Genomic DNA, 19,932 nt, shown 5'->3' on the forward strand with positions numbered 1-19,932 from the left:
AGTGCATTAGTCTAATCGATCGTAATACGATCAAATGATTGATCAAACTTGACATAATTGAAGGTTTGATCAAATATCTAATTCATCATTGTGCATCGGTCCGATCTATTGTAATACGAATATTCGATCAATCAAACTTGACACAGTTATCAGTTTGATCTAACGCATGATGGATCATGATAGGATCATAGGATCGATAGAATCATCCAATCGATCCTAGTGTATTACTCCAATCGATCATAGTGCATTAATCTAATCGATCGTCATACGATTAAATGATCGATTAAACTTGACACAATTGAAGGTTTGATTGAATATCTAATTGATCCTAGTGTATCAGTCCGATCTATTGTGATAGGAATGTTCGATCAATCAAACTTGGCGCAGTTATCGGTTCGATTTAACATGCGATTGATCCTAGTGTCGTAGACCGATCGATCGTGATAGAGTTCGATCAATCTAACTTGACATAGTGAATGTTCGATCTAACATGCGATTGATCATAAATACTAGTCCAATCGATCATGATATGATCATAGGATTGATTTAATCATCCAATCGATCCCAACCTTATATATATAAAACATTAATTAATACATAAAAACCAAGATATATATCTTTTATCGAAATAAAAATATGAACTCATTTAAAAAAAATAAATATTAGATTTAATCATTTTAGATTTTTTGTCATATAGAAGAAAAAAAAAAACTAAAAGTCTTTAAACTTCTAGTTTTTTTTTTTTTTTTTTTTTTTTTTTTTTTTAATTTTTGAATTTTAAAAAAATAATTTTTATATTCAATTGAAGTCTTTTTGGGCCAAAATGACTCCAACTGGAGTCGTTTTCTCCCAAAACGACTCCAACTGGAGTCGTTTTCTCCCAAAACGACTCCTTTTTTTTGGGTTGGAGGTCCCCCGCCAGCCCCCCTGGTATTTTGTCAAAAATTTTCAAAGTTTTTCCCCCTACCTCTTTTCTCTCTTTCTTTTTCTTTCTTCCTCCTGCTTCCCTTTTTGTTTGTTCCACAGATCGGGAGAGGGAGATCAGAGAGGGAGAGTGAGAAGTTTCTGATGGGTCGGCCACTGCTGGGGAGGACGCCGACACCGGCGACGCCAGAGAGGCATTTTTCCGGAGCCCAAACAGTGGGTATTCGATTTTTGGGTAAGTAGCTTCTCAGATTTTGATTTCCGATCAATGGGTACCTGAGCAATTGTTTGGTTCTGTGGTCGGCTTTCGAATCTCACTACAATTTTCAGCAAAGATATCAAAGAAAAATTCGGATTTTGCATAAAGAATGTGTGAGTAATTTGATGGGTTTTTACAGTAGTTAGATTAGATGCTTTTGTCGTACATGTTTCGTTCTGACCCATGATTTTCTTCTTTCAGGAATCTCGATTGGAATGGTGCATTTCATTTTACAGGGAAGTCGGATTTCTTGACTAATTGTATGAAGAAGACAAATGGTATGATACTTTGCTCAATTTCATAATGGATTTGCCTTATTTGCAGAAATGTTTTACCCATGGGCAACGGTACTTTAGATCTTTTTGTTAGGACTTGTATATTCATAACATCTCTATCCTAACGAACAAGGGGCATTATTAGGAAAATAGAAAAAAGGGTGGAATTCAGGGTCTGTGCAGCAGATATGTTGATGATTCCTGAAGTCATTATCATTTACTTGGAGCAACTTGCTATTTTCTTTCTTGGAACTCAAGGGTGTGCTTCTTAATTTTCCACTCTTTTTTGGCTTTAAAAGTAGGATTTTTCTTTTAGTGCTCTTATCCTGTAGAGTGATTTGATTGTTTTGCTTAGCCTCCGAGAGTTGCTCTTTTCCTTAGCTGCTGCTGTCTCATATAATTCAGATATCTTAACGTAAAATAGCATAGAAGTATCTTTTGAAACAAGAGATTTTGTATGCTTGTTCAACTTAAATCATCAATAGTCTTGCAAGTGAGCTAGAGTTTTTACATTTGTCTCATATACCTAATTTAATTTCATGCAGCAATTCTTTTTATTTTTAAAATTATAGGATGGCTTGAAGATGGGGAAGTCACTAGGAAATACACTTGTAAGCAGCTGTTGTAATGTGGAACATGAGACCGGTGATACTTGTCTCATGTATTGTTTCATTTAAGGATCAATTTGATGATCCTGTTTATGTTCATTATGATTTAGAAGAGTTTGATTACAGAATTAGGCAGCATTTGAACCAATTGTCTGTGAAGATGAACTTTGTTGTTATCATTTAAGTTGATGGTTCTTGAGGCAATTATTAACTGCTTTTTTTTTTTTTTTAAAAAAAAAAAAAAAAAAATTTGCCATGTTGGTTTGGTTGAATTTCTCATGTTTCACATTTACTAAATTCTTTTTTCTGCTTAATGATTTTCTACAGCCGGCTTGAAAAATCCAATAGTTTGCATGTTTATGATTGTCTGGCCTGTTTGAATCCTAACCGGGAGGAAGTTATTGAATTCTGCATTCACCTATCCTACATACATTTTTTTTTCATCTGTAAACAGCTTATTGCTTTACTAAATTGATATGATCAGTTGTGAATTTGGAAAGATGAATTCTGCTTGGTTTGACTCAGTTAGTATTCTAGAATCTGATTCAGACGATGACTTTAGTAGTATACATGAAGGTAGTAAATCCACATTCATCAGAACAAAGTGATTTATTTTCCATTACGATTATATACTCTTATTTTTGACTTTGTTATTGGTCTTTTTGGCTGCCAGATTTTTTTGCCCTCAGTAGGTAATGCAACACAATTGCTCCGGTATGAAAGTGCAACCGAATGGTGTTGTTGATTTTCTAATGGACATCATAATGCTTGGTTGTGTACTTTTTTTTTTGGTTGATTTTTTTGTTCGTGGATTTGGATAGTTTTGTTGCTTCAATTTCTCTGCAATTTGGATTTTTTTTAGATATATATATATATATATATATATATATATATTTTGTTCTTGTATCACTTGCAATTTGTCTATTGGTATGAGTTGATATTTAGTCCTGGTGATTTTTCTAGGTTCATCACGTGTGTTTGAATGGTTATGTGTTCTAGTTCTCACATATATGTACTATTGAGTGACTCATTAGCGGTGACCCATTGAGTCGCTGCTATTGATCATTAGCATCCGACTTTTAATGACCACCCCATTAATGGCCACATGTCGTCGCTATTGATCAATAGTGGCGACAAAGTACTCATTTTGTCGCCGCTAATAAGCTTATTTTTTGGTGTTCTTCAGACTATGGCCTCCAAACGAATCTTGAACGAGCTCAAGAGTTTACAGAAATAATCTCCAGTGAGGTTCAGCTCGCCCAAGCTGAGTGTGTATGGACACCTCAGTTTTTTTTTTTGTTTTTTTTTTTTTTTTTTGTTTCTTTATTTTGAGCCGTTTTAGGATCTTTAAAACGAATTCAAGTAGTTGGAGCCGTTTTGGTGCTCGGTCGAAGAATAGGATATATATCTTTAGCTCCTCTATAAGTTCCTGAAAACCAAAAATATATTCACCAATTTACTATATTTTACAGCATATTAAACAGAACAGTGCAAAATGCATTCCAGTTTAATGAGCGTAAGAAAAAGAAATGCCCTTATAGCAATGATTCCATTGAAGATCAAAGTATAAATATCCAGGTAAATCCAATACCTAATAGAGGCCCCGTTTGAAATCCCCCTTTCCTTTGGAATTTTTTTTTAATGATTAAAAAATATAATTGATGTGATATAAAGTTGAAATAATTTATATGAAAAAGTGAGAAAATTTTTTATTGTAGTGAGTTTTTTTATTTAAAAAGTAATAAAAAAAGTGTTGATGTGATATAAAAAGTGAAAAAAGTAAGAATATTTTGAAATTGATATTTTTTGGGAGAAGTGAAGGGAAGGGGAAGGAAGGGGAATGGGGATTTCAAACAAGGCCAGAGTCTTACATCTTAAGGTAATAGAAGGCAAAATGGAAGCTTAATTTTGATCATCTTCATTTATGGTATTAGCTATCAGCCATATAACCTCTTCATTGCAATAAAGACTTCATATATTGCAGTTAATTATCAAGAAAACAAGTAGAGCATTTTGATGTTTGGTGCAATGGTAAAAGTCTTGGGCAGTCAAGTGCAAGTGTAATAGCAAAGCTCAGGGCCATATCCAGATCTCCCCCAAGGATCCTACTCTCACAGAAGCAAGACTAGGTAATAGCCTTCTTTATATTATTTGCATCTGAACATACTTTACTACAATACATATTTAATGTGCATACATTAATGCTACATGAGCCATATTCACCACAGAATGGATGAGGTGGGAGTTCTCCCAGAGATCGACAATAAATATATAATAAGTAAAATGGAACAAATCAGTAATTATAAGATCCCACTAAACAAATGGTAAGAAATGATAAGTTTTTTACAAACTCAAGACAATCAAAGAACAAAAACGAGATAATTCGAGCAACCAGCGCACCGCTGTATGCTCTGTTTTCTCATTTGCGCTTAACGTCTGTACTGAAAACAATATAATAGACCAAAAGGCAACACAGAGACAAAATACCTTTGGTATATACATATATTCTCTAACAAGAATGACTTTTTGCTGCATCTTCCAGACCAATCCCTCCCTCCCTCCCTCCCTCCCTCCCTGTTTTCTTATTTACGCTTTAAAATCTATACTGAATACAAAACAATATAATTGACCAAAAGGCAACACAAAGACAAAATACCCTTAGTATATAAATATATTCTCTAACAAGAATGACTCTTTGCTCCCTCCCTCCCTCCCTCCCTAGTCGTTTCATTCAAGGATCTTGAATGACAGGAGGACCATCTTAGATAACATGATTTTTTTTTTTTTATTTCCCCATATTTCCTGAAAATCAGATGTGAGTGCTAATTCTTCTATCCAGCCAGTCCTTGAAACAGGAAATTCAACCACAATTTTGGACAAGTTAAAAAAGTCTGCAAGAATTAAAGAAGCAGAGTTAGTTCACACTTGTGGGACAGGTAGACCTAGATCTTTTGAGCTGTCATAGCCATGAACGACAATGATCTTGTACTTAGCCTCTTCCTTTCGAACTCCAGACTCCCTGTAGGCGAAATGTCTTCCATCACTGAGTTTCAACCTAGTTGAAGTGACAGGAGGACCATCTGGTGATCCACATAATCTTGGAGGTGGGGGCTTCAATGCCTTATAAGCCCACCCCAGAAGACCCACCGCCAATGCCACTGCAATTGGTGCAATCATAGCTGGGAATGTGATATCATAGTTACTACCATGTCAGCAACAAGATAAAAGAACCAACTATGAAGAAGGAAGGAGTTGCAAAGTTCTTGATGTAATATTTTTGAGAAATACAGCACATATAGACAATACCAGGCAGGGTCTCCTTATCTTTCATGGGGTTCAGATGCTGTCCGTTTTATAAGGACTAATTCATTTTGACTGTTTGCTATCATTACACTTGCACAAGGTTTATTCTAAAAAATGCTTTATTTCCAGAAAGCAGCTAGCACAATGTCTGTGCTTTCTCTTCTATATGTTTACTAGCAAAAATAAATGTCTACAGGAGAAGATCATCAAGTTTGGGCAGGAGTTTGAACCTATGACTCTCGAATTACCACAAACATTGAAGTTAATTAGAAACTGTCCACCAGTAAAGCAAGGTAATGCAATTCAATATAAAGCAATAGCTATATATGCAGCAAAACAAGCCACTACAATGATTTTAGAACTTTTAATCCACGTGTCCAATGAGCCAGAACACTGAAACCTCAATTATATAATATGTAGGTCTCAGTCATATTAAAATTTACCTTATGTTCTGTTGATGTCTAGGACGTCAAGTTGAAGCCTTTATCTTAGTAACTCCCTCTAATCCCACGAGTTGACACTGCACTTTATTTTCTCTGTAAATAGACATTTTACAAGTGGAATGGTGAGTTCTCGACTCAGTAAGTAAACAACAATATCAATAATTTTAGCATGATAAATAAACAAGTAAAACAACCTTGTGACCAAATTACTCATTTCTTTCTAGAAATCATCAGTTTTCAACAATAAAATTTATTTTCTTTATAAAAACTTATTTCCTCTTTTAAAAAAATCTTAAGGCAATTGTGCCATTGTCTATTTCCTGGTAGCTGATCACGGTCAATCCTAATATACCGCTATTATAATTTTCACATTTTTTGGTAGATATTGCTACTACTTACAATCTTGATATACTGATCATGGTTTTCACATTCCTCGGTAGCTACCCCTTTCACTAACAATCCAAGTATACCACTATCATAATTCTCACGTTCCCCAATAGCTACTACTAATGCTACTGCTAACAATCTTAGAATACAGCAATCACAATTCTCACCTTTCTCAGTAGCTGCCGCTACCGCTAATATAATTCTCACATTCCTCATAGCTACTGCCACCACTAACAATCCTAGTATTTACTGCTATCATAATTCTCAGTAGCTACCCCTATCCCTGACAATCCCATATAACCCTATCATAGCTACTGCTAATAATGAAATTTCTCTTACTTATCATTTTTTTTTTACTAGTACTGCTAACAATCCCGGCAATACTGCTTTTCATCCGGTAAGCTACTGCTATTATTCCCATGCCAGTAATATCGCTTTCTTATTTTTCCAATTTCCTCGGCTATTACTCTCGATAATACAGATTTCATAATCATTCTACAATCCCCAGTAGTTACCACAATCATTATCATTTTGACAAACCTAGTAACTACAGCTATCATCTTTTTCATTGGTCTATAATTTGACCCGAGGATAGCATCAAATAATAGTTTTGCTTTTCTCTATTCTTTTTTTATATTTTTTCATTGGTCTATAATTTGACCCGAGGATAGCATCAAATAATAGTTTTGCTTTTCTCTATTCTTTTTTTATATTTTAAACTGTTGTCCTTTTTCTCTTGATTAGGAAATCTTTACTAGGATTGCGCCTTTTTGTGATTGTCTAATGAGATTAAATTATTTATTAAAAAAAAAACAAATTAAGAATCACTTTTATAGAAGAAGAAAAAATGAAGTACTTGAGAGGCAAAAAAACAACTTCTAAAACTTGTCGACACTATGCAAAATCTCGAAGTCTGAAACACTTGTACCCTTGCAGCCTTGTGAACATGTCAAAATTAGACCATTGATAATTGTCTGATTGATGAACAGCCAGTTTTGTGAGAGCTATATATTTTTGGAATAGTACTCACATTTTTTATTTTATTTTATTTTTTGTGTTACTAATTAACTCTTTTGTTGGAGTTGTGTCTCCTAAAAGTCGATGAAAGTAACTTTTCACAAAAGGTTGAATATATGACATAAAATTATTATGATAAAATAAATATATGACAAGTTTATCTTCATGACCACGCAACAGGTGAACAGAGGCCTCATTGTTATGGTATGTGATTCTTAAGCTCCATTGGGTCGAAGTCCCAGTTCCTAAAATGCACTATTATGTCTCGATGCAGGGATTTGTAGACCCCTTGTAGTCGTACCTTATCCTGCAAACACAAAAACACATCACCTTCTCATAACCATAAACCATCACTAGCTATCGAAAAAAGAAAAAGAAAATTTGTATTTAAACCTTCATAGAAATTGGAATCCATTTTTATTTGCATTGATTTTGTAGTAGATCGCCATAAACTTGAAACGGGAACCAGCGAGTTTTAGAGTCAGCACCATTCAAGTTAGGGGTGTCAATTCGTGTTCACGTATCAAATCTGGGTTTTGTTGAGGTATGGGTATAAGACTATATAGGCCAACCCTAATCCGACCAGCCATTTAATTAAACAAGTCAGACCCTTCAATCCTAATTTACTAATTTTATATTAAATTCGTGTCGAATTTGTAGATCATGTTAAGATATAGACCAATAGTGCAGTTTTTTCAAGAACAAAATAACTCGATACAATTAACACTAGTAAATTAACTTGCCAGCTGTAATACACTAAGCAAACTGCCTAAAACATAGCTGACGTAGCCTACATCCAATAAACTATGATTACATAGTCATGTCAATAGTACTGCAGTTGATGCGCCACTCTTTGCTGATATTGTTGCAGATCGAGGATCAGACTCAGCTCGGTTTGCTCGGGTTTTAGTTGAGGTTAATGTGGAATCTGATCTTTCAAAGGAGATCAATGGAAGTGGAGTATCCTTGGATCCCAGTCAATTGTTCTCATTTTAAGAATTTTGGTCACCTAAGCTATGATTGTGACAGAAAGGAGATGAGAAGATAGAATCCAAAACCGGAAGTGAAGAAAGATGGTGGTGTGGTGTTGAAGAAAAATGTAGGAATGGAGCCTGGAGGGGAAGCAACTGAATCATGTAAAAGATGGTGGATTTGGCTCTATAAATCTTTTTTTTTTTTTTTCCCTTTTTTCTCAAGCTGGTGTTCAGTGGAGGAGCAAAGAAACACAGAATAAAAAGGTTTGGGCAAATCCTACACAGAGATTGATGATCAGGCGAATAGATCAGTTACTATGCCAATGGATGGTCTTCATGTTATCTTGGAAGGGGCTGGAAATGCTGAGTCTTCTAAGACTGCTCAGAATAGGGATAAAGGTAGCATTGGGGAAAATGGTGCGGATAGCAATAAAAGGGGATTCTCTCCTACTTCCTTCTCTTTTATGAAGATGCTCATTTGGAATATAAGGGGTTTGAATAACCCCTTCAAACATAAGGAAATTAGGCAGTATGTTAGGAGTTTGAAGATTTCTTTACTCTGCATTATTGAAACTAGAGTAAAGATTGAAAAGGCTGAAAAAATTAAAGAGAGAATTGTTCCGGGGTGGGGGTGGGGCTTCCATAATAATTATGGGAGTCATCGTTTAGGGAGGATTTGGGTGTGTTGGGATAAGGATTGTTTGGAAGTGAAGGTGGTGAGGAGTTCACATGATCAGATTATCACTTGTGATGTTTAGTCTGATAATGTTAAGTTTAGTTAATATTGGTGAGTTTCAAAGCTTTGGTCCCAAACCCTTTTAAGTCCTTTGGGTTTTGGGCAGAGCATGATTTGTTTTTGTATTGGGTTGAAGAAGGTTAGAGTTGTATTGTGGATGGTATTCCTATGTTTCGGGTTTGTAAGAAACTTAAAGCTGTGAAGAAAATTTTGAAAGCTAAGAATATAGAGGTTTTTGGTGGTATGAAGCAGAGAGTTTTACAAGCAAAGGCTAGGCTTGATTGTGCTCATGTGTGATGGGCAAGGAAGACGTGAACATCAATGTCTTCACGAATACTTGTCTCTTAACAAGGCAGAGGAAGCTTGGTGACCAAAACAACTCTTATTTTCAAGAATTCTAGGAACCTAATTTCACACCTATATATGGGATGGGCAAGGAAGACCTGTCGATGATGAGCTTGCAGATTGAATGGTACATTCATTAAGGAAGACAAGATCCCGATCTTGGAGAAGCATCATGTACTTCATCTCTTACAGATTCCATACTGTGCTACTTCCTTTGGATCATGGAGTACACTCATCCATTATATATATTGAACTACATGGCATGGATGATATTCACATATGTGAGAGAGGGATATGGGGCTGAAGGAGCCTACATTTTGTTGCTGCCAAAAATATCCAAGCATGTATGAATAAAGCTTCCTTTTATTTTTTTTTTTCCAAGAATCACAGCAATTAACTCATGAAGCTGAAACTGGATCTAGAAAAAACGAAAATATACAAAAAGGTAATTGAGAATAACTACAGAGAAGGCCCAAGAGGCCACATTAAAACAGATGGTTTGGATGGTTGCAATGCAATTCTCCTTGTTGCAAATGCTCTCTCTAATAATGCTAAGCAAGCAAGGAACTGCTCCAAGTTCTCCCATTTCTTCTATGGCCTTGAGCACATTGCAAGGATAGCCAACAACTCTTCAGAATCAAGGAGAAAAGAAAGGAAAAAGGATGCGTGAAAGTGTCATCAAGTGCATCAGACTCTGATGTTCCAGAAACAAAATCCTCAAGTGCTTCAAGAAAAGACAAACCATTGAATTTGTCTGTAAGAAAAGAGGAAAGACAAAATAAACATGAGTTAATGAGTGGATAAGCCAAACTAAGAATATAAACTACCCCTCCTAAACCGTGCCAAACAAAAAGCTCGTATGTTTGGTAAAATTTTTTCTAAAAGTACTTATTTGACTTCTTCACTTTAAAAATAATCAGAACACACTTCTGAAAAAAACTTAAATATGAAGCATTTTCTAAATAACTCTATTTCCCAATGTAATTCTAAAAATGAAGATCAAGAATTTGACTTACCTATTAAAATTAAAGAAGTTACCAGAATGATATGCATGACGTGGGGCTTCAAATTATTATTTAAGTCAATGAATCTACTTAATTGTTGGCTGAAAGGTAGACTCTGTAGCAACTCCAATATATCCTCTGGCGTAAATTGGAGTATGAGCTAAAGAACTAATGGAAACATAAACTCCAGACTATTGTATACCTCAGGTAAGTAACTAAGTATGATGCCAAACACTGTTCTAATGGCAATGTGTGAATGAATGGCATTATCACGTCAAGTTTCAAAATATCTCTTAGTCCCAAGCCTAGCCAACAGAAGCAAAGACAAAATGAAATCCATATGTTAACATAAAGTAAAAATCCATACAATATGAATAAATCTACTGAACCATGTACCCATATTAAATTATTCACAGATCCTACTTTCTGGTTTTCCAAAAAAATTAACCTAATTACACTACTAGATCAGCGAACAAGAAGTCTAGGTCATGGTCTATGCACATAAATAAGAGAATATGCAAGTCATATACCTTTCCATGTTGGCTGTTAGTAACTCTCAAGTTATGTGTGACAGATCCATTACCACTTGCAGGGAGAGTATTGCTGCTAGCTGGATCCAGGTGAAGTTGAAGAAAGTACTGTTGGTTTAGAACAAGAGACATTATAACTGCATCTTGAATGAGGATAAATAGACGTAAGAATTTAAGCAACAAAGAAACAGGAAAAAATTTGGGATTTCCAATTGAAACAGTTGCACTTTAGTTCTTGAATAATCCAAAGTCATTGCTATATAAACTACAACCAAAAGACAAACAATAATCCTAAAACTCTAAATCCAGCCAACATTTTCAGAATCCAAAACATAAAGATGTAATGGGACAAGTACATCACTCATATAGAAAGCTTTCTTAGGATTACAGAGCAGTGAAACTCAATATTCAACATTTTCAGAATCCAAAGTCAGGTAAGTTGGAAATACTAACTTACCTTCCCCTCAAAATTCCTACAGTATTCCATTTTTGATTTTCTTGCAAGGAAAGGAGTCCGAGAGAAGCTCATCACCTGATATTGATGAACAAAATTTAGAGAGGCAACCAACTCACAAACTCAGACTCCAAAACTCCTCATGCCTTGAGACAAGTCTTTTTTTTTTCCTTCGTCCCTCTTGCTTATGTGAGTGTAGTACACAATAAAGGCACCTTCCATATATGACCTTAACTAGCAAACCCTTTGAGATGCCATATAAAGCTCCAGATTTATCTCAATGAAAAACCAAACTCATAAAAATCTTTTACTTATCAAAAAAGCCAAAACGAAATAATCATTTTTCTCACCTACACAACACTCAATTAAAAGATCTTGAGCATCTCGTGCAACACGTACGTCTGGGGGCAGCATATCCTTGATGATTTTGGTCATAATTGCTGAAAAGCAAACATGCTTTGCATCAATAAAGTAATTGGGTACACCATATCAAGAAGCATAAATTGTGTGAGAATCAATTTATCCATACACAGAGATGATTCCTCTGTTTTCTGTGACTGCTGCTGATGATAATTTTTTCCTTAAAAATAGTAAAAAGATTGTGAACAAGGAACGAGAGTCATCAGCCCCAGCAGTCCCAACCATTCTAAACTCAAGGCAAAGCGCACATTGTGAGGATAAAAAGACTGAAAAAAATCAGAATATTATCATTGTCTTGGAGCTCGACCAACACCCATTGTCAATGAATTTAGTGCTGGGTTACATAATTTTCATCCCCATTTCATTATACCTTAGTCATCTGTAAATATCCTAATGTAGTTGAAGAAGACAATGCCAGTTAAAGCTGTTAGTTCTGCATGTTTATAATGAGTTCTAGTGCTTTGTGGAAAAAAGAGAGTTATACTTCCATATTTATCAAGATCTGGCCAGTATGGCATATCACAGAAAACCAACATTCTATTTTTATCTGTAAGGGATCAGGAACACACCCAGTGAGTTTTGAGCCCACAATCTCACCCTCCACACTGTTTCAACAATGGTAGAATATGTAATTTGAGCTACATACTCATTGGCATGAACAGACTAGCTTATTGGATGATTTAGCTCCGATTTCTTTTTATTGAAGATATTCTACATTTCTCCATTATTTATTTTTTGAAGTTCTAACATCTGCATTGAAAAAGTTTTAACATCTCCAATAATTTTTTCAATGCACTACCAGTCACATTATGCAACAGAAAAAATCTTACTGAACCATGCCTGGAGTTTTCGGCAGCAAGCTTTCAAAAGCAGCCTAAGCAACTGAGGAATGGCATCTAAAGACTCACCAAAGAGTGCCGCCAAATACTTCCTTTCTGCTTTATTCACAACTGGCTTATAACCAGCGCTATGAGTGGGCTTTTTTTATTATAATTTATTAAAAAAAATTCAATTTTCTTTTCTCAATATCTCATTTAACTAATTGTTACTTATCAAAAAAAAAATTTAACTAATTGCTACCAAAAATATATTAAAAAAAAATTATTTATAAAATCATTTTGAACAGCAGTTTTTTACTCAATAGTATAAACGCACATATTAAATAAATTTAAAAATTCATAAAGTATAATCCTTATAAATTGGATCAAGGATAATATAAAATCCCACAAAAAAACTATAAAAACAAATCATAATCCATTATAAAACCTTGAAAGCTAATGTCGGACCAAAAACAATGATAAGAAACTCTCTCTCACCATCATTTCTATGAATTCAGTGTAAAATTTACAAAAGGAAAAATAAAACATTTGAATAGCAATCTACAAACTTTAGCGCCCATTTGTAAACAAAAACATTGACCCAATAACACATACATATAAATACACGTAAACACATACACACATAACACACATACCAAAAGCCCCAAATCTGTATTGTCACACTGATACAGAATTCATCCAATTAAAATAGCAAACAAACAAACAAATCAAGAAAATTTTATAGAAAATAGAAAAATCAAGAAAAACTGAAAAAACATATTTTGTTCTCAATAAAATTTTATAATAAAATCTTCTGAGAGAGAGAGTGAGAGAGAGAGAGAGAGAGAGAGAGAGAGAGGGAAAAAATATAAAAAATAAAAAAACCTAATTGTAGAGAGACAGAGATAGAAGAGAAGAATATACATACCGAAAGCCCCAAATCTATATTGTCGCTCTGATATAGATATAATTATCCCTCAATCAATATATTTATCATCAGTTTGTAGCACAAACAAACCAAAATAAATTATATGAGAATAAAGGAGCTTCATTTTTTTCTGCACTAATTATGTATAGATGTAAACTCTGCTATAATCCCTGGCTAAAGAACATTCCCAAGGGACATAGCATGAATGCAAATATCTCTTTTACTGTTTTAGTAAAAGAAAACGATCAGTGAATTATAGTCTCAACTATGAGAAAAAATCTCATGATCCACTTAAATGTATCCAATTACATAGGAAGGTCTACGCACTCCCATTTCTGCCATTATTACAATAAGAATTCTAATAGAAATCTGAACTGCTGTGAAATTCCATCCACATATGCCATTAAGAACAAAACCCATATTATCCCTTTTCCTCCATAGTGCCTCTGAGAACTCAATAAAAGCCTCAAATTCAACTGCCACTCCAGCCCTCAACCAGCTATATGGCATTCCAAAGCCTCATTTATTTTCCAATGTTTCACCAACAAAATGGAATATTTCTGAACAAAACCAATCCAAACAACCAACGGACACATGCCCTCTTCACAAATTCAAAACAATCTACAAACTTTAGCACCCATTTATCAACAAAAACACTGACCCAATAATGCATACATATAAATACACGTAAACACACACACATAACACATGCATACCGAAAGCCCCAAATCTGTATTGTCGCTCTGATACAGAATTCATCCAATGAAAATAGCAAACAAACAAATAAATCAAGAAAATTTTATAGAAAATAGAAAAATCATCCTCATACAGCTCTGGTGCCATGTACTCTGGTGTCCCTATAATTGAATGTGCTGCATGGCTCTTTCCTACTATTGCTTCCAACCCCAGGTCACCGATTTTCACCTATATGTAGAAGTCATAAGGCTTCAGGGTCACAAATCAATAAAATGTCCAACAAAAAATACCATAGATCAACTGAGAAAATAATATGAAACCCCATTAGATAATTCTTTTTGGCACTTAAAATTGAGGAACTGCTGTTGAACTCCTGACCCAAAGTATGCAAGACTCTGTAAGACTGTATCAACCCAGGAAAATCAGATCCTGAAGTAATCTACACCCGATCAGCAGGTATATCCAACCAATCATCTAGTGTTTATAAGCTATTGGCAATCAAATGGTTGAAAGACCCTACCATAGGAGAGATTTTGGCTGTAAATAACTTACCTTCTAGTGCTACATATATTCAATTGCACCCCAAACAACAGAAGAACAACCTCAATAATCTACGAAATTTGAATTGATTGAAAATGAAAAACGCAAGAATCTAGATAAATCAATTTATCCTCATTAAATGAAAAAGGAAAACTGATTACTTTATATTGGAAATGACTTATTACCTGGCCAACGTTTCCATTGATGAAGATGTTACTGCAATTAAGATCTCTGTGAATAATGCATGGCTCATGTGTATGCAGATACTCCAATCCCTCAAGCACCTGCTTTGACCACTTCTTCAAGGCCTTAATGGAAACATGGCGATGCTTCTTCCTGTAATCCCTCAGATTTCCAGATGTGCACACCTCAGTAATAAAATTCAACATGTTACGCTCATCATCCTTCCAAACACTGTCACAGACAATGATTTATACTTGTTCTCCAATGTCCGCAACAGCTTAACCTCCGAGTGAAGCCGATTGATGAGTACTGGATCCTCGCTGAAATTCCTCAACCTGACCTGATTCCAGGCCACCTCTATACCTTCCTCCTGATCAAAAGCCCTGTAAACCTTCTTCACAGAATCACAGCCAAGCAGATCATTGTACGTACCAAATCGTCCAGAAGGATCAACCTCAACAAACGGTTCAGCCTCACGGTTAGACGCAGTCACACTTTCAGCAGACATCTTCAAAGATTAACAAATAGAACTGGGTTAGAGCAAGGTAAAACATTGCCTTTCCATAAAATTGAGGTCTAAAATTTCGAGTGCTAACACAACAAATTTCATTCAAACCATTAAACTTCTAATCCTTTGAAAACGTGAGAGATTCACAACTACTGATCCAAAATACGAATGCAAACTAATCAAATCATGTGAATATCCATTCATAACAATTTACCAAATACCAAATAAAAGACAAACATAGTAATCACAGACCCAGGGTTTGACTATAAAATTTCCAATCGTATTTGTGAAGCCAAACCAGAACACAAAGAATCATAATCCTAAATTCTAATGATAACGCCAGACAATGGAAAAAAAAAAAAAAGTAACAAAATTCCATTTTGATAACAAAACTCCAATCAATCTAAATGCATAGTTTCAAACTCCAAATAATCAATATATAATAAAATAAAGTAAAATAAAATAAATATGATAAATATGACTGTTTTAATTATTAAAAAATTTATAAATTGGACATTAAAACATGCATAATTAATTTTGCGGAACTAGGTAAATTCAAATTCTTGTAATCTTTCTTGAAATCAAATTATGCACAAATAAGCATGTGAAATACGATCAATCGATACCAAAACTTAGAAAAGAAAAAAAAAAAACCTAATCGTTGAGAGACAGAGAGAGGAGAAGAATACCACAGAAGTCGCCCGCCAGACATGGGTTTTCTTCCCCAACCACACGCCGGAAAATCACTGGCGACAACCAGTCTCGCTGGAAACGGCCGCAACTTCACCGGAGACACCTCAAAGTACCACAGAAGTCGCCGGAGAACTCAAAATCCGCCGGAAAACAAAAAAAAAAAAAAAAAAAAAAAAAACCTACCAGGAACCAAAAAACCATAAAAAAAAAATCTTCGATTTCTATTTCCTTTCCTCTGTTTTCTCAGCTGCCAAACAGAGTGAGGAGAAGAATGTGGACCCAACCCAAAGCAGAAAAGGAAAACGGAGGAAGAATTAAGAGAGAATAGCGGAGAAGAAGAAAGAGAAGAGGAAGAAGGGAAAGAAAAAAGAAGAAAAACAGGGAGAGGGAGACAGAACGTCCATGAAAGTTAAAGAGAGAAGGGAGGGACGGTGGGGGAAGAAAACGTTTGGGTTTGGCGGCTTTTATTTTTTATTTTTTATTTTTATCAAAACACAGCACATAAAACACCGGTTCAGTTTTTTATAATAACCGGTTCACGCCACCTGGCAGAGCTTTTCTCGAAAGCAAAACCCAACTTTATATATATATATATATATATATATATATGAGTAATGATTCACTACCACCTAAAAATACAATTTTTTACCACTTTGCCTATATGGCAAGGTGGTCCCTCACTTTAATTTATTTTTTAAAAATAACTAGCTTTTATATATATATATATATGAGTAATGATTCACTACCACTTAAATATACAACTTTTTATCATTTCGCCTATATGGTAAGGTTGTCCATCACCTTAATTTATTTTAAAAAAAAAAAACTCAAAAAGTAGTGGGGGATCACCTTGCTACATAAATAAGATGGTGAAAAGTTGTATCTTTAGATGGTATTTAATCATTACTCTATATATAGGGAAATTATCAAAATACTTACAATGTACAACAATGGTACATTGGGTCCTATGCCAATATGTCTTGTTGTTGTACCATTGTTGTACCCCAAGAGTGTAAGTATAATTTCTAATATATATATATATATATATATGATAAGAAAACCAAAAAACTACCGTAGAGACATTTTATCAAACACCAAGTACTAATGCTGAATTTCACTCTTTGTAAAAGAAAACGAAGAAACTAAATAACATGGAACCAAGGAAGTTTATTGAGTTGGTTCAAGAAATTTGACAGCAATAAGTAAAATAAACAAAGCTAGAATTAACGGTGAATAATATGAGGGGGGAAAAAAAGACTTTGAAAAATCAAAATATTAACATTATCTTAGTATAAGAAAACTTCAAATACTTTAAATTCCTCATAACTTTGTCAGCAGCTAGGGCTGTAAGCGAGTCGGCAAGGCTCGAGGTCCCGCTCGATACCCGCCCGGTTTAACCCGATTCGAGCTCGAGCTCGGCACTGTTGAAACCCGCTCGTTACTGTTGAAGTCCGCTCGACTAGTTAATGATACATACCCGACTCGCCCAACATAACTCGACGGGAGCTCGCGAGCTCGACTCGTTAAGGGCTCGACTCGCCCACCCCCTCGGCTCGATTGCCCGACTCGTTAGCTCGAATATATATAAAAGTAGGTATTTATATAGATTACTTAATATTTATATCTATATTATTATATTTCATTATTTCTTATTTATTATAAATAATTTCATATTAAATGATATTATTATTTTTTAATTCATAAGTTATAAGTATAATATTATAATTATATCATGTTACACAAGTATACATACAACTTCATATGAATAGTATATATATAGTTAGTTAGTTAGTTCATTGATGTATGTATGTATATATATAAGTACAATGACAATGTGATTCATATATAATTAAATTAAGTGATTAGTATTGAAATAACTAATGATTTAACATTGTGCCATATGATCACATAATTCATATAAGTATCACACGATCATATGATATAACATTTATCATTTAATTATTATATTATATCATATGCATATATTAATATGATCATATATGTGATCTAGGAATTATCATTAAACTCTTAGAAATTGTTGGATCACATAATTCACAATTTATAACTCATAAGTACTATAATATTATAGACACATAATGTAATGTAAGTATAGTATATACACAAATTCATACTAATACCATATTTAGTTTATTAATGTATGTATGAATATATGCAAGTGCAACAATAATATTGTAATTTACAAAATATAAAAATATGAATATAATCACAACTTAATCATTAATTATTATAGTAAGTGTTAATATATTGAATAAATACCTAATAGTAACTTAGTTAATATATACTAGATTAGATAACATAGAATATAAGTAATAATAGAGTTAGTTAGTATATAATTATGTTGCTTGTTAATGTGTGACATTATGTATAAACTATTATAGTTTAACATTAGCATTAGCATTAGCATTAACATTAACATATATGATATTAACTAATATTACTAGACTATTAATTACTATATTAACTAATATGATAGAATGATCTAAGTTTTATAATTAGTTACTTAAGAATCATTAGATCACGTAATTAAAGATCTAAGATCATTGAATTGTTAAATCATATGATCATAGGATAATATTTAGATCATCTGATCATTAGATACTATGGAATTAAGATAATTGTGATTTATGATGATAATACTTATCGTAGATAATCTTATAAGTCATATGACATGATATTGATTCATAATTCATAAATATATTACAAATATAGATAATTACAAACTAAGTACAAGTATAAATTATAGCCACATAATGTCATATAAGTATACAAATTTATACTAATAAAATGAATTCATACTAATCATATGATATAATGACAATTCTGAAACTTAATTATCATATACAATGATAATCTGATTTATATAATCTCAAATTAAGTAACTAGGATTAGAATCGCCAATTTATTAATTATCATCACAAATTAAGTATTATCATTACAATTTAGATCACATGCTCATATGATCTAAAATTGTTCCATATAATCATTAAATATGATCATATGATCTAAGTATTATCATTATATATTAAGTATGTAAGTATATAGATTTTGTATCTAGATTATGATTAGGTATATAAATTATGAATTATTGTATCATAATTTATAAATGCATAATTAGAAAATAAATTATAAGTTTGAGTTTACATAATCACATTATTATAAGTATATGTTCATATAATTACAAATTAAGCTATAAATATTAAACAATTAAGTAGGTGCTCAAAGCAACTTAATCAAATACAGTTCAACTAATAACTAATGGAAACCCACATATAAGATTGATATGTATCTCTTGACATGTGAGAAGCACATGTTGTTTTAATATCATGTAATTCACACATATTTTTTTAATAGCATTACACATGTCATTTTTATATGTAGGTTGTAGAAAATTTCCGACAAATTGGTTTGTAGGAAATTTCTGTCCATAACTAATTGGATCACTTAGGAAGGAAAAAATATGTATTTTAGAATTAAAAGTCCAAATTCATAAGAAGATTAAATACAAATTTAATGTATAGATTTCAAATATTATTTGATATTAAATGCAATATTAGAATTATAAAGGATCTTGGTAATTGCAAATATGAGAATAAGATCGACAAAATCCATCTAAAAAATAAAGATTTCATTATTTCAAATAAAATTTCAAAATTTTAATTAAAGATTTTACGATCAAACTTTCCTTAATTATCTTAAAGAAACTTTTTTTTTTTTTTAACAAAAAAAATATATTTTCCATTGTGGCATGATCTCATTCAAATAGCAAGACAAAACCAAAAGGAAAATATAATTTTCTATCATTAAGTATTATTATTATTATATAGCCCAAGTATAATTTATAACCAAATTCTTATTGTATATGTTAT

The 19,932-nt window shown here is 33.2% G+C and overlaps 2 protein-coding genes and 1 pseudogene across 3 annotated transcripts; all 3 read right to left on the bottom strand.

The window, feature by feature from the left end:
- Nucleotides 1–2,131: 2,131 nt before the first annotated feature.
- Nucleotides 2,132–5,334, bottom strand: LOC133876706 (uncharacterized). Its single transcript, XM_062314959.1, has 3 exons — nucleotides 4,992–5,334; nucleotides 3,421–3,495; nucleotides 2,132–2,152 (listed from the first exon to the last, which is right to left on the bottom strand). The coding sequence occupies exons 1-3, from the start codon at nucleotides 5,241–5,243 to the stop codon at nucleotides 2,132–2,134; spliced, it is 348 nt and encodes a 115-aa protein (XP_062170943.1). The 5' UTR covers nucleotides 5,244–5,334.
- Nucleotides 5,335–7,210: 1,876 nt separating this feature from the next.
- LOC133877537 (uncharacterized) lies at nucleotides 7,211–12,710 on the bottom strand. 2 transcript variants are annotated; one of them, XR_009901763.1, is made up of 5 exons: nucleotides 11,789–12,710; nucleotides 11,610–11,699; nucleotides 11,263–11,337; nucleotides 10,806–10,942; nucleotides 7,211–7,523 (listed from the first exon to the last, which is right to left on the bottom strand). XR_009901763.1 is itself a non-coding variant. In XM_062315877.1 (4 exons), the coding sequence occupies exons 2-4, from the start codon at nucleotides 11,692–11,694 to the stop codon at nucleotides 7,416–7,418; spliced, it is 330 nt and encodes a 109-aa protein (XP_062171861.1). In that variant the 5' UTR covers nucleotides 11,695–11,699; nucleotides 11,789–12,696; the 3' UTR covers nucleotides 7,211–7,415. The 2 variants fall into 2 exon arrangements, 1 of the variants encoding a protein (XP_062171861.1); XM_062315877.1 differs by lacking the exon at nucleotides 11,263–11,337 and having other exon boundaries at nucleotides 11,789–12,696.
- Nucleotides 12,711–13,896: 1,186 nt separating this feature from the next.
- On the bottom strand, nucleotides 13,897–16,485 carry LOC133877536 (probable serine/threonine-protein kinase WNK11; annotated as a pseudogene).
- Nucleotides 16,486–19,932: the final 3,447 nt, after the last annotated feature.

Source organism: Alnus glutinosa, chromosome 9 (genome assembly GCF_958979055.1).
Source record: "Alnus glutinosa chromosome 9, dhAlnGlut1.1, whole genome shotgun sequence".
NCBI lineage: Eukaryota > Viridiplantae > Streptophyta > Magnoliopsida > Fagales > Betulaceae > Alnus > Alnus glutinosa.